Source organism: Odontesthes bonariensis, chromosome 16, assembly GCF_027942865.1.
Source record: "Odontesthes bonariensis isolate fOdoBon6 chromosome 16, fOdoBon6.hap1, whole genome shotgun sequence".
In the NCBI taxonomy this organism is placed as follows: domain Eukaryota; kingdom Metazoa; phylum Chordata; class Actinopteri; order Atheriniformes; family Atherinopsidae; genus Odontesthes; species Odontesthes bonariensis.
The window spans coordinates 2,150,423-2,165,155 of NC_134521.1; the positions used below are offsets into that span (position 1 = coordinate 2,150,423).

The following is a 14,733-nucleotide window of genomic DNA, read 5'->3' on the forward strand; positions in this document are numbered from 1 at the left end:
GTTTTTTACACGGGCGAAAGTCCGATTTAGGGGTGACAATTACCGGTTCACAGCCTTTTATCAACCCCACATCATTTTTGCTTTTAGCCCAAAGATCAGTGGCCACTTCAGCCAACATGGGTAATGAAGACAGATCTGTTTCAGATAAAAAACATGCTTCAAAAAGTGATTCTGTAGTGGGAACTAGTTCCACAGTTCTTTGACAATGCATTGTGCTCAAAAAGGTTTTCTTGTATGCTGACAATCGTTCAGAAAACATCAAATTTGGATCAGCAGGTGAAACTGTCCAATCAGTCTCTATTTGACGAGTTGCAACAAACTCTCCCACACCCTGCCAGTGCCAATGTGTAGGTTTGGCCAAGGAGATGTGAGGGCGAGTACCACAAACATTAAAAAACTCTAACTGCTCTGGAGTGAGGCACACAGCCAGTGCAGCAGTTTGTGAATTCCAAAATAAAGTAGACGTACATATTTTTTTCAAAAGGAGTGCGAAACCACTTCTTCTCATAGTCATAGTCAGGCCCCAAAGAAACGTGTGATGTGCAGTGCAGAGCAGCAGGTTGCATGAAATCAGAAAGGGGTGAAACTAAAGCTTTTGCTTGTCACGCCATGGGACTCTGTTTGGGTTTTGTGTTTTGGTTGTCATGTTTTGGTTCTTGGTCCATGTTTGGTTTTTAGTTTTGCCATGTTTTAGTATCCCTGCACTAAGTTCATTCACTGCACCTGTTTATTCCCCACCAGCTGCACCTGGTCTCCAATCACTCTCACTCCCTATTTAGTTTCCAATCTCCCCTCAGTGTGTCGGATCTTTGCCTTCGTTTCGTGCCCTACATGTCTCACCCGTCTCGTCAGCCATGGTCCACGTCGACTTTGCCAAGTTAAGTATTTATTTATCCATGCCATGTTGACACCTTTGTTTATTTTGTCATGTTTTGTGAATCCGGCTAAGCCGCGCCTTTCCCTTGTACTTTGTTATTTTTGTTAAATAAACCAAGTTTTCCATTTTAAAGTCCGCATCCGTGTCCGCATCCCTGTCCGTGTCCTTCCCTTCACCACAACCTGACAATAACATTGACTTTTTTTTGGAAAAGCAAGTTCTCCAGACCTGGGCTATAGACCTGTCTCGCATCTGGGGGAAGGCGAGGACTGTGCAGCGCGCTGCAACGCTGGACATTTTTGGCATTGAGCCACAACAGGTAGCTGCACTATACTCATCCCCCCTCACCTCTTCAACACTTCAGTCCACAGATTCAGTTGTCCAGAGACCCGGCCGCCGCAGTGTCCAGAGACCCGGCCGCCGCAGTGTCCAGAGACCCGGCCGCCCCAGTGTCCAGAGACCCGGCCGCCGCAGTGTCCAGAGACCCGGCCGCCGCAGTGTCCAGAGACCCGGCCGCCGCAGTGTCCAGAGACCCGGCCGCCCCAGTGTCCAGAGACCCGGCCGCCCCAGTGTCCAGAGACCCGGCCGCCGTAGTGTCCAGAGACCCGGCCGCCGTAGTGTCCAGAGACCCGGCCGCCCCAGTGTCCAGAGACCCGGCCGCCCCAGTGTCCAGAGACCCGGCCGCCCCAGTGTCCAGAGACCCGGCCGCCCCAGTGTCCAGAGACCCGGCCGCCCCAGTGTCCAGAGACCCGGCCGCCCCAGTGTCCAGAGACCCGGCCGCCGCAGTGTCCAGAGACCCGGCCGCCGCAGTGTCCAGAGACCCGGCCGCCGCAGTGTCCAGAGACCCGGCCGCCGCAGTGTCCAGAGACCCGGCGGCCGCAGTGTCCAGAGACCCGGCGGCCCCAGTGTCCAGAGACCCGGCCGCCGCAGTGTCCAGAGACCCGGCCGCCGCAGTGTCCAGAGACCCGGCCGCCGCAGTGTCCAGAGACCCGGCCGCCCCAGTGTCCAGAGACCCGGCCGCCGCAGTGTCCAGAGACCCGGCAGCCACAGTGTCAGGCCTGTCGAACAAATGCCACATTTAACCTGCTGAAAATAAAATCATTTAAACTGAGTCACTTTGAAAGGCATTTGAATTCTGAAAGATCAAGTGGGAACAGGATGAAACAAGCAAATAAAAACAAATGCCTTATTTGCCTGAAATAAGATCAAAATCGTCCCACACGGCGGAAACTTTTCTTTTTCTTTCTGGCTCCATTATGGCTTGTAGATAAGATGTCTGTTTGAAATGATGAATGATTGTTTTGGCAGAGATGCATCCCGTTGACAGATTCGCTTAGTTTTAAACACAGTTTGGCGCACCGCGTGACAGGCGATACTTCAGCTGTATCGGTCCAGTCACTACTGTAAATATACATAAACGTATTTTCCCGTAGATATTGCCCTAGGATGAGAAGAAAGTGCACTTGAGTGAGTATGAAGGGAGAAACTCTTCCCTCAAAGAGTTTACACATTATTAACTGCTGAGCTGGTTTAAACTTTCTTGTTCTGTGAAAGTACTCAGAGTACAGAGTAGCCTGTTAAAAACAGGCTGTTCATCTTTAATTGCCCCTCCTTTTAATAACATAATATACTAAGTATATTCATCTCTAGCATTTTGAGTTTAAACTCTGAACGGGCCAAAGGACAGCGCCAGCTTCCCCAACACCTCGGGGACTTTTTGGTTGGTGTTGTGGACAGCTAACCAGCTAACTGGGGCTATGTAGCTCATTGGGGGAAAATGTGTCTTTGCACAAACTCAATGTTTGTTATTCATTACGCTGTATGAGCACATTCCTCTCTGCTGGCAAACACATTCTTACGTGAATAGTTTTGGTAAAAAAAGTCACCTGATCTTGACCTGTCAGTGTTTACCTGGCAGGACGTTACCTCCCTCCTCCTCACACCTCTTTTTTCGGCTATATAAATCTCTCAGGTTTGCAGGGGACACAGTCGAGGTGTGCAGATTTCCAGAGAAAGAATGAAGATCGCTCTGTTTCTCCCGCTGCTTCTTGTGGTCTGCGCCGTCTGCTCCGTCTCCACGGATCAGACGGAGGCGTTGGCACTCCAGCAGTCATTTTCACCGGACGTCCATGCTGCTCTGAGAGAGATGGTCGCCTCGTTGACCAAACAGAGGATGGAGCTCAGGTTCCTAAAAAAAGAGAGTGCAGGTACAGTAATGAAGGAATTCAGGAGCCACAGCTGTGTTACATTGATATCAGTATTTTGTATTTTTCTGGGTGAAAAAAGAAGATTCCAGAGAATTGAAGAAAATTTTAAATTTGAAAAAAGCCGTTCATGCTGTTTTTTTTTTTTTTTTTTTTTTTTTTTTTTTTTCAGGAAATGCAGCAAAGTCTGAGAGACAGGAAGCTGAAATCGAGAAGCTGAAGAAGCAGCTGGAAGGTAACGTCACAGCTCTGATTAATCCAATCAAACTTTGAACTTTTAGGCTGAAACTCGGTCTCGACATGAGTTTGTGGGAAAATATTAAGGAATATAGTTAGATTTTTTTTATTGTGAATATTGATTTACTATTATTGGTTGTGTTAATTTACTTGTATGAGTTTTAATCTGCATCACTTTAATGAGGATTGAGATGAAATAAGGTTAAAGCGATCTTTAGTTTGGAAAATGTTCTCTCTGATGGACAAATGTTCCAGTGTGGATCCAAAGCCTGCATGATACTGACATATTAGAGGGTGTCTAAGCTTTGTCAACAAGATGAAAATATTTGCAACATATATGTCTGTCATGAAACTAATGCTCTGTTTTTCAGACTATGACACGAAATTTGAGGGACAGGAGACTGAGACTAACAAGCTGAAGCAGCAGCTGAAAGGTAACGTCACAGCTCTGATTAATCCAATCAAACTTTGAACTTTTAGGCTGAAATATGTTTAGCTGTCAAATTATTGTTTTCATGGATAATTTTTTTATCACTTTGCCACAGCTTTGATGAAAGTTTGACTCAACATGTCTTTTGACATGAAGCTGTATGACATCCCATATTAGCAACATCATTTATGAACATCTTCTTACTCCCTGCTGCGTCCTGTGAGCAGGGCTGGACTGGGACCAAAAAATGGCCCGGGCATTTTTGGCCATGGCGGCCCACCATGAATATTTATACGATCACACAAGTAATCTCATCACTTTCTGTGAAAAATGCAATTAAATCCTAACACAAATATATTCATTTAAATAAATCTCCTCACCTTACAAAAGCATTTTTTCATTAAATCGCTCTTCTCTGCCACTCGGTCCATCACTGTGTCAGTATCAAGGGACACAAGAACAGCTTTCTCGGTGGCCATCAACATGAAGGCTTCCAGTTTGCTGGCAGAAAGGCAACTCCTCAGTCTGTGTTTGATGTAGCGGAGGGTTGAAAATGACCGAGGCAGGAATATAAATTTCGTATTTCTCCGGTTACCTACCAATCCATTTTAGCAAAGCAATGTTTCACTAATATTACATGGGCAACTGTAACCTGTAACACCTGCAAACAATATAGTTATAACAAGCTGAAAAAACACTGAACACTTTGGTGTCTACATGAAAGTGTCATAAACATTAATGACACACTTGATATCTATGACTGATGTCATTGGGTATTTGCAATATCTGCAAACCAGTCAACTTTACATAAGCCTACAAAATCGAATGGCACTAGATACTAGGGGTGGGAATTGATGAGATTTTTACGATTCCAATTCCATTTTTGATTCTGCTTAACGATTCGGTTCTTTGTCGGTTCCCTTATCGATTCTCATTTGGAGAAAAAGGACAACAAACCGGTCGATTAGCATCAACTTTGTTTAGTTTAGAAGTAACACGAGTCATGACCTTACAAACCCAACAACGGTGAGGTCCACATTGGTCTATCATGGCCTGGGTAATTTAACTCTTCCTGCTCTGGTGAAAGGAGAAGCTGGAGGTAGAGGTGAACTGGGGGTAGTACCACCAGCCTGAGCCAGTCAGGCTCTGTCTCTCATGATTTCATCTAAATGTAATGCCTGAGAAGGCATTCATTTAACCTTAACCGTTACTAACAGCAGCTTTTACAATGAGGCAAATGGTGCTAACATGATAGGCAGTGTTTGTTAGTTAGTTACCTGCAGTGTTAGCCGAGGACATGCTAACGTTGTTGGGTTCAGATTCACCGACGTTAGTCCGGAGCAGATCGAAAACGCGACATTCATTCATAGTTATTGCATGTTGGTAGTATTTCCTCCCTTTGGTGAAATATTCACTTTGCAAGTTGCCCTGTTGTCGTATTTTTTTTAGGGATGTGTAACCAAACTTTCGAGCGTTTGTACAGCTTGGGCGCCATGTTTACTGCTGGCTGCGCTGGACTCGCCACGCAACGTTGCGTGGTGACGTCATTCGCGCCCAGTGGAATCGATAAGGGAATCGTTTGCAAAATCGCCAAACGATTCCAAGGAATTGAAACACTGGGAACCGGTTCTCAACAAGAACGTGTCTAGTAGGGATTCCCATCCCTACTAGACACGATATAGCCTTACCTACATTAATGATGGTTTAAGTACTGTAATGCTAATGACAGGCGCATGTCACTTTTACACCTTCAAATAAAGTAAATCTACTCATAGCATTAGTTGAAAATAAAGACTGAATGATCTCTGTGACAGAAAAGGGCACACACACGCACCACAGTAGTGATGGGATTTTCGGCTCTTTTTCGAGATGCGGCTCTAATGGCTCTTCTTACTGTGGAGAGCCGGCTCTTTCGGCTCCCAAACGGCTCCCCATATATCCCCGTCTAGCACTGGCAGAAGCAGAGCAAAACGCGCAAGGAGAGGGAGAGTGAGGGGGATGGGAGAGACAGCGAGGCACCGGTCTGAAGGACAAAAAAAACGTGGGGAAAAAACTGTCGGCTCTGTGGCACTTGCAGAGCACAAGCGCAACGACAGGGAGGCCAAGACACAGCGAGATACTGAAAGAAAAAAAACGGCTCCCATTGTAGAGCCGGTTCCTGTCGTTCACTTCAAAGAGCCGGCTCTTAGAGCCGGCATTGCCCGGTAAGCCCTATAGCCAGTCCATGCCTGCTGGTGAGCCGAGTTCCAGCCTCGTTTTGGTGTTGATGAAGGTAGTCCGGCTAGTTGGCTGGGGTTTAAAAAATAAAGCGTTTTGCTTCTCAGAACAATATGCGTTCAAAAGAGTAATACATTTGCATCACAAAATGGTTCTCCAGGAAAAAGTCAGACCTCACAATCGCTTGGCGCTATTTTCTCTCCCTTCGTATCACGGCCTGCTGAGCAGACCGAGCAGCAAACACCGTATCAGGCGCAGCTATCGCTAGGTGGCTGAACGCATTGATACGAAGGGAGAGAAAATGGCGCCAAGCGATTGTGAGGTCTGACTTTTTCCTGGAGAACCATTTTGTGATGCAAATGTATTACTCTGTTGAACGCATATTGTTCTGAGAAGCAAAACGCTTTATTTTTTAAACCCCAGCCAACAAGCCGGACTACCTTCATCAACACCAAAACGAGGCTGGAACTCTGCTCACAGGACGCAGCAGGGGGTAAGAAGATGTTCATAAATGATGTTGCTGATATGGGATGTTATACAGCTTCATGTCAAAAGAGGTGAACTGTCCCTTTAAATTCTGATATCTTGTTTTTAACAGTCACTCAGGTGGCTTTCTCAGCTGCTCTGGTGGCTGACGGCCACCACCATCTTGGACCCTTTAACACTCTCAGTACGTTGGTCTTCAGACATGTCGTAACAAACATTGGAAATGCCTACAACCAACACACAGGTAACAACCTACATCACTACAAGTTTAACCAAATTTCAGATTTGATTTATCATTTAACAACATCAACAAACATCCTGCAGGTATTTTCACTGCACCGGTGAAAGGAGCCTACCACTTTGAGTGGTACATATATGGAAATGGTGGCCATGAACCTGCAGGCGCCGTGTTGATGAGAAACGGAGCGAGAATCTTTCTCGCATATGAACATCAGCCATCCCATGTTACAAGTTCTTCTAATAGTGCCACACTGCTGCTGGAGAGTGGAGATCATGTATTTGTACAACAGTGGTTTCATACAAAAATATATGACAATGAAAATCACCACATAACCTTCAGCGGCCATCTGCTGTTCACCGTGTGAGAGAAACAGTTTCTCTGTTTCTGAAAGATGATCTGCAGGTTCCTGTTGTCCTTAATCATATTAAACTGACATTTATCTGATCATCTGGAATCAAAATAACCCTGTCTCCAAATCTGCATCAAAATGCAAATAATGATGAATATAAATGGAAAATATGGATGTTTTATTACTTCTCATGATTCAAAGTGATTCTTTTTCTGATTCTCAGTTTTCTCAATCAAGAATAAATGTGTCTGCAGCAACGTCTGAGAATTTTTCTTCATTTGTTTCAAACATGCACGTCAACAGAGTGGAATCAGAAAATCAAATGTAGCATCAGAGTAATGTGAGGAAACATCTTTCCCATAGAGAGATCCAGGTGGTGGAATTTATCTATTTAACATAAAGGAGTCAACTCATTTTTACTTTTTATCTAATAATCATAACTTTTTATGAAAGCAGGGCTGACTAATCAGGCAGATCTGAAATCACAAGAATGTTTATTTACTAATTAAATAATTGATACACCTTTAAAAATCTAATGGATATGAAAACTTAAGTTGGTAAATCTAAAAACGGTGTCTTTAAATAAAACACATACTATAGTGCAGAGTATTTTAGAATGGGTTTATTAAAGGAAAGATGCTGAATGCTGTGTTTATATGTTTCAGTTTTAAACACCAACAAGCTTAAAGCGTAACATCGAAGCTATTAGAGACCTTTGTAGGAAAGTTATTTACAGGAAAATGAATTTTTCATGAACAATTGTAACTAGTTTACTTTGAAGTTTTATTAGTTCACATTTCTTTCTCAACATTTGTGACTCTTTCAACAATATGGAGATGATAAAGATTTCTTGGTGATCAGAATCCCTCTGGCTGTAAACCAAGCATATGTGGCAGCACCACCATGTGGACGGATTCAGTAGACCTCCACTGAGTGCATAATTCAGCTTGGTGGCTGCTTTGCTCTCAAACCTGAGCTGTAGCTGCCGTTGCCTCTCCTGTAGGGAGCGCCACAATAATCCCATTAAGACTTTATAAATTTTTAAGCCAAACTTACAATACGCAGATGTAGCAGCAGAATTATATATATTTATTTATATGTAAGCTATTTCTATGAGCCCTGAATGGTGGGGTGTTTGAGCAGGGAAACGTAACATCCTGTAGTGATATTAACAGCTTTTATTTAGTAAGAAAGACCTGGGGTCCGTTTCACGTAGCAGGTTCAACCAACTCTGAGTCTATTCCTGATCTCTGAGTTGATCTACTCTGAGATAGAAAACCCTGAGTTTTCGGTTCCAGAAACGCTGATTTGAGTGAGTTTAGTCAACTCTGAGTAGGTTCACCTTGAGTTTAGCGTGTGCACCACAACTTTAAAAAGCCAGCATCAATGGAGCCCCGATTCGACTAGTCACCATGGCAACGGGGAAGAAGAGGGGCTACGTTTTTCACCAACCTCGAATTGGAAATCTTAATGCGCTCATACGGCGAGTTTCAATACGTTTTTAGAAACAAGTGCAACACAAAAGTGTAAGTTTAAATGTAGTCCTTTGCAATCACAATAATATTACAGGGAAACGGCTTGAATGGTAACCCATTCATTTATTTTATTTAGCCCAAGAGAGGGGAGAAGCCTCTTGGCAGCAGTTTAAGATGAAATATAAAAACATTGTTCAAACAGGTGAGACCTCGGCATGGAGGTACCTCATTCTGATCATGTTTTACACTGTAAAATAAATATTAAGTGGCTATTTTACTGTGCAGTTATTTTATCCCCAACATAATGCTGTTTTCACACACATAAACTATGTCCTCTCATCTATATCATGTTCTGTTAAATAATTAAGCCTATTTACACTAACACAGACTTCTACTGAGCCAACAGAAAGAAGGCAGATGCCCGTAAAACGGGTGGTGCCCAGCACCGCCACCTCTAACGGGAGGGCAGTGGCTGAGGGAATCCACCCCCAAGACACGAGTGCCTTTATAAAATATAATAGGCCTATATATGTCTTTTTTAAGCATATTCATACAAATATTTATTTGTCTTTTATGTCTTTTTTTTCTTTTGTCCCAACAAAATTCTGATGGTGCCGCTCGCTCTGCTGACTGAATGAATGAGGAAATCAGATGGCGTGTGTGGCTGAAAGAGGGCGGAGACAGAGAGAAACTCAAGGTTTCTTGAGTAAAACCTGGTCCCGACCAGGGGGGTATTCCTAGAAGCTGGCTTAGCGGAAAGCCTGGCTTATTTCGCTACTTCTGGCTAAATTTAGCGAGAGTTCCGTTCCATAAAGGTGGCTTATTTGAACTCCCGCTGAGTAACCATGGTAGTTTATGCTGCTGAACTAGCCTGGTCCCGGGCAGGCTAAAGTTGAAGCTTAGCTTAGCTACAACTCAAAAAATGTCCGACCGGCTGAAACAGACTCCGGAAAGAAATGCTCACCGAGAATTCTGCGCTCCCGCAACTCATGTCTTGTCTAAAAAACGAAGCAAAAACTGTGGTTATCATATCACCACTTTCACTGTCTGGAAAAATCAATCAGTCGGTGCCAGTGCAGCTAAAGAAACGCAACTATACACACGTATTGAGCATGAAATTAAATGAGAGAACATGGTATTCATTAAAACTAATCAATACCTAACAAACATCCGATCTACAATTAAAACATCTTACCATATTAAAAATATGACCTCTGTCCTTTCAGGCTGCTGCTCCATATTTACAGTAGCCGATAATGTAAAACAACCTACTGACTGAAGTATTTGCACTAAGTTCATCATCTCCCTCAGGCTTCCCTAATGTTACCGGTGCACTACACTGTGCCCATGTACGCATCCAAGGCAAGGCAATGTGTAGAGCACAATTCGTACACAAGGCAATTCAAAGTGCTTTACAGCTACATAAAATCACAAGAAGGCAATAAAATCATTCACTGAAAGTGAATCTTTCAGTATACTTCATATTTTATACATTTTGTCTTGTGGACAACTTTTCAGGCTCAAGTCTTTTCTTCGTTGAGTTCTAGTGCCTGAAAGGACTCAGTTTCTCCTGAGACAGTGAGGGACCTGTACAGGGACACATATTTCCTTTGATCCTTATTATTGTGACCTTTGAGTTAGAACTTCTTTTCATAATTTAGCATTGACACAGTAGCAGTTTAAGTCAGAGCAAGTGTAAGAAGGCTAAATGGACAGAGATGATTTATAACTTTCCACACGTTAGGTCATGGCACCCCACTGTGAATATAAATGTAAAAAACACATTCTAACACGTTGCATGAACCGTACAATAATGACAAGTTTGAGTTCAAGTTGTGTTGAATTGTTTAATTATTACATGTTTCTCAAGCTGTGGAGAGAAAACAGAATTAAATACAGTTCACAACACGAAATTCTCCTTTATCTGAATTTATACTAACATCCCTCTCCAGTTTCATAATCTCTAGCTTGATCTTTTTTACTTTCACTTTCTTCCATATCTCTCTTCATTGGACAAACACATTTCTTCAAAGGCTACTTACCACTCTGAAATATTTTCCTGTACTTTACCTTCACTTGCTGCCAGGTACGCTTTTGGCTGTTAAGATTGCTCCTGTTGAGATGTAACAGTGAAAAATGAATATGTGGGTCACACACACAGGATAATATAGTCACAAAGTATGATGATGCGTGTCGATTATTGGGTTATTAATAAAGTGAGCAGGGCCAGTACATGTGTGCAGTACATCTCATACAGAGACAGTTCAGCATGCTTTATGTAAACACATTATAACACAAAGAGGAGAGCATAAATACATGAGGACAGTAAAATAAATGTCAATGGTATGAAACTTTCGTAACTTACGCATTTAGTCTGTCTGCAGTTGTTAGCCATGCCGTTTCTTCGCTTTATTGATCGCAGCTGTATTACCATTTCTGGTGATGACACTTTTAAAATCCTCATACAGCTCCATCAGCATTATTTGTTCAGCTGACGAAAAAATAACAGCTCTTGTCTTGCTCTCATTTTCACACAGATCTCCGTTTTTCCACCATCCACTCGTCAGGGCTTCTTACGTTCCTCGTGCACTCGCACTAAGCTAGGCTATGTAAGCCTCGCTTGGATTAGCCTCACCGAGATGCAGCTAAAATATCTTCGAGGAACGACTTGAGGCTTAAATGGGAGATGGCGCTAGTTCAAGCGACGCTTACCGGCTATAGCATGGCTTTCTTTAGCTACTTTCTAGGAATACCCCCCTGCTGTGGGTCAGCAGAACCAGAGCGTCTGATTTTAAATGAACATCAGGCTGACTGAACCCTGAAGATGACTGCTGGGTGATGACCTGGGTCCTCCCTTACCAAACCATGACAGTATCAGCTAAAGTTTACATGAAGTTTACAACCGTAACAACGGTTACTTTCCTGCTAAATTAATGGCAATTCAAAGTTAATAAGACGATAAGGACGAAAGGCAGCTTGGAGGATGCTTGTGATTGGGAGATGCAGGTAGATTTAGGAAATAAGCTTGTTGTTCCCCAGGAGATAGCCTCTACAAATCTAAGGCCTGATATAGTCTTGTGGTCTATGAGTAGAATGAGAGTCCATTTCATAGAGCTGACTGTTCCTTGGGAGGAATTAGTAGCAGAAGCATATGAAAGGAAAAAGCTTAGGTATGTGGAGTTGGGGGCAGAAGCAGAGCAGCGAGGATGGAAAGTTAGGATTTGTCCAGTGGAAGTAGGATGTAGAGGATTTGTTGCAAAGTCTGTTGTCTCATTGTTGAGGGAGCTGGGTGTAAGTGGACAGAGTGTGAGGAAAATAGTGAAGGAAGTGTCAGATGAGGCAGTAAAGTCCAGTCAGTGGATTTGGATTAGAAGAAGCAATACCAGCTGGGGGCCCAGCAGGGGGAGCACTCAGGGTAAACAGACTTTTGGAAGAAGCAAAGAAGAAGTTCAGGATGTATTTAAGTGGTCTTAAAGTAAGTCTTTAGCACAAGTTTCTTGTGTTTACCTTAAAAATTATTGAACAACTTCATCAAGTTATTAAAAAAATCAACTTGAGAGTCCAGTTGTGTGTTGACTGTTTCTATGGCGACAAGCTTGATGTTACTTTGTGCTTTGTTCTGTCCAATAAAGTCATGCCGATATAAAAACAACACGTGTGGTTGTATGCTGGTTGGCGTTTGGCAGATGTTTATAATATTCTTCTTCTTCTGTTAATCTGCTCTGCATGGATAATCAGTTTATCTATTTTTCCACGTGTTCAGAGACGGTTTCCTTGGTTGGAACGAGTTCCTGTTGCCTTCCCATCATCTGGAACCAGTCCACCCATTCTCCTCTGACCAAGGTTATTATCGTTAACGAAAACGAACGAAATAACGAAAACTAAAATTAAAAAAACAATTTCGTTAACTGAAATAAATAAAAACGAAAATTCAAAGACAAAAACGATAACAAACTGAAACTATATTGCGTGTTTCGAAAACTAACTAAAACGAACTTAAATTATAGATATAATTTCCTTCGTTTTTGTCTCTGTCAATTAAATATAAGCTTCTTGGTATGATCAATTTTTTCTGGCAGTTTAACTCCAGATGGCAGCAGCAGCACCTTAATGCGCCTCACGGTCCGACGTCACCCACAGCGCAACTCATCATGGCTGCAGCAAAAGTTGGGAGAAAACGTCAAAGTCCCACATGGGATTTTTTTGAATATGACGAGGAGAGAGATAAAAGCAAGTGCCTTGTACTGCAAACAGACAAAATATGTGGCTTACTTCTCAAGGGGAAAAATCCCACAAATCTTAAAGTCCATTTAAGAAGCTCGCATAAAGCGGCTAATCTGGAGTACCTTGACAAGCTAGCATCTGTGAGTAGCCCACCGCCACCCCGCGAAAGAGAAACAACATTCCGGCCAGGTAGCACGGGGAAGGAGACCACTTTAATGGACTGTTTTCACCGACGACCAAATAGCTGCTGGTTAGTAAATACACAAGAACACCACAAGCGAGAAGATGCATTGGTTAACATTTTTATTGAGACTGGGATATCGACACGACTGTGTGACTCCAGTGCTTTCAAAGGGTTCTGCACGTTACTCGAACCAAAATTCAAATCAACAACCTTTTTGGAGTTAAGATGGAAATGGCAAAGCACAAATTAAAAGAGATCTTAACGGACGTGAGGAAGCTGACCCTCTGTTTGGATGGTTGGAGTAAGAGGGGATTAACAGCATCTTTCGTAGGTGTCTCAGCATGTTTTTATCATCCACCTGGAGGCCAAGTTTACCATGCTCTGTTAAACCTACACCAAATAGAGCACCCACACACTGGAGAGGCAACTGCTCGCTGCATTGATGAGACATTAAATGCATGGGACATATGCGACAACAAGGTGCTGCTCGTGGTGACCGATAACGGCTCCAACATTTTGAAAGCTGTGCGGCTGCTTAGAGAGAGAAGCCGAGAACAAAGAGAGGAGTCCACAGATGCTTCACCCGGTCAGCCAGGAGATGCCAGAGACGGCCTGGATGAACTGTGTATTGAATCTGAATCAGAGGAGACAGACGAGGAGATTGGAGAGACTGGACACATTGGTAAGTGTGGTTATAGTGCTAAGTATGCCTTAATAAGATGTCACAATGATGTAACCAGTATTGTAAGCTAAGGCTGGGCGCTATGGTCAATATGGATCATTTCATATCACGATAGTGATATATTTCACACAATTATCATCCCTGCTCTAAACCAAGCGTTACCACAGAAAAGTCCTTATTCATAAATAATTAATGATTAAACTGTACTTTTCTTTTGTGTGTTTTACATTTGATGATAATACATTAATTGTTTGTCTGTTCTCTCTGTTTGCTTTGCTAAGAACTTGACCTGCCAGATGATGTAGAGAACAAATTCCAGAGAATGCCATGCCTAGCCCACACCCTTCAGCTCATCCTGAAAGATGCCATGAAGCACCCAAATGCTGATTCTCTTATATCGAGAGCAAGAAAGCTGGTACACACTGTGAGGAAATCATCAGTGGCAAATGAAGCAATGGTCAAAAAGTGTGGCAAAACTCTGGTCCGAGATTGTAGCACACGCTGGAACAGCACTTTTGATATGCTGAGAAAACTGCTGGAGATCAGAACTGAAGTAAACCAGGTACTTGAGGAGTTGGGCATGGACACACTTCTCACAAGTGATTGGGCTAAGCTGGAGAACCTGGTCAAGCTACTTGAGCCCTTTGCCATTCACACAGACCAGCTTCAGAGTGACAGCCAGTCACTCTCACAAGTAGTGCCATGCCTGCTCAACCTGGAGGCACATCTGCAGATGACTCCTGCTCCTGGGAAACAGTTAGCTCACGTCCTGCTGAAATCCTTGCCAGATCGTTTCGCAGACATTCTTAGCCCTGATTCCCCACAGTTTGATGCCACACCAGCAGCAGCCTGCCTGTTGCATCCAAGTGTTTCACTGATTCTTCAAACACCAGACATGGTGCCACTCAGGAGGGCAGCGCAGTCTTTAGTGGAGAACCTGGCTGCTCAGTATAACCCAGCCACTACTTCTCAAGATACTGTCATTGCCACTCAAACTGCAGCAGAATCTCCTCCTACTGTCCTGCAGAAATACCGCTTCCTTGCATCTCGTATGGAGGTCAATGCGCCATTGAAAAATCAGCCTGATCATGCGACAAACAGTCTGTTGACTGAAATGACAATGTTAA

General features: G+C 43.3%; 1 protein-coding gene across 1 annotated transcript; it reads left to right on the forward strand.

The window, feature by feature from the left end:
- Window positions 1-1,007: 1,007 nt before the first annotated feature.
- Window positions 1,008-7,298, forward strand: LOC142401831 (complement C1q tumor necrosis factor-related protein 3-like). Its single transcript, XM_075487295.1, has 6 exons — window positions 1,008-1,196; window positions 2,850-3,084; window positions 3,254-3,316; window positions 3,690-3,752; window positions 6,564-6,695; window positions 6,776-7,298. Exons 2-6 carry the CDS (start codon window positions 2,895-2,897, stop codon window positions 7,054-7,056), a joined length of 729 nt encoding a protein of 242 aa, XP_075343410.1. The 5' UTR covers window positions 1,008-1,196; window positions 2,850-2,894; the 3' UTR covers window positions 7,057-7,298.
- Window positions 7,299-14,733: the final 7,435 nt, after the last annotated feature.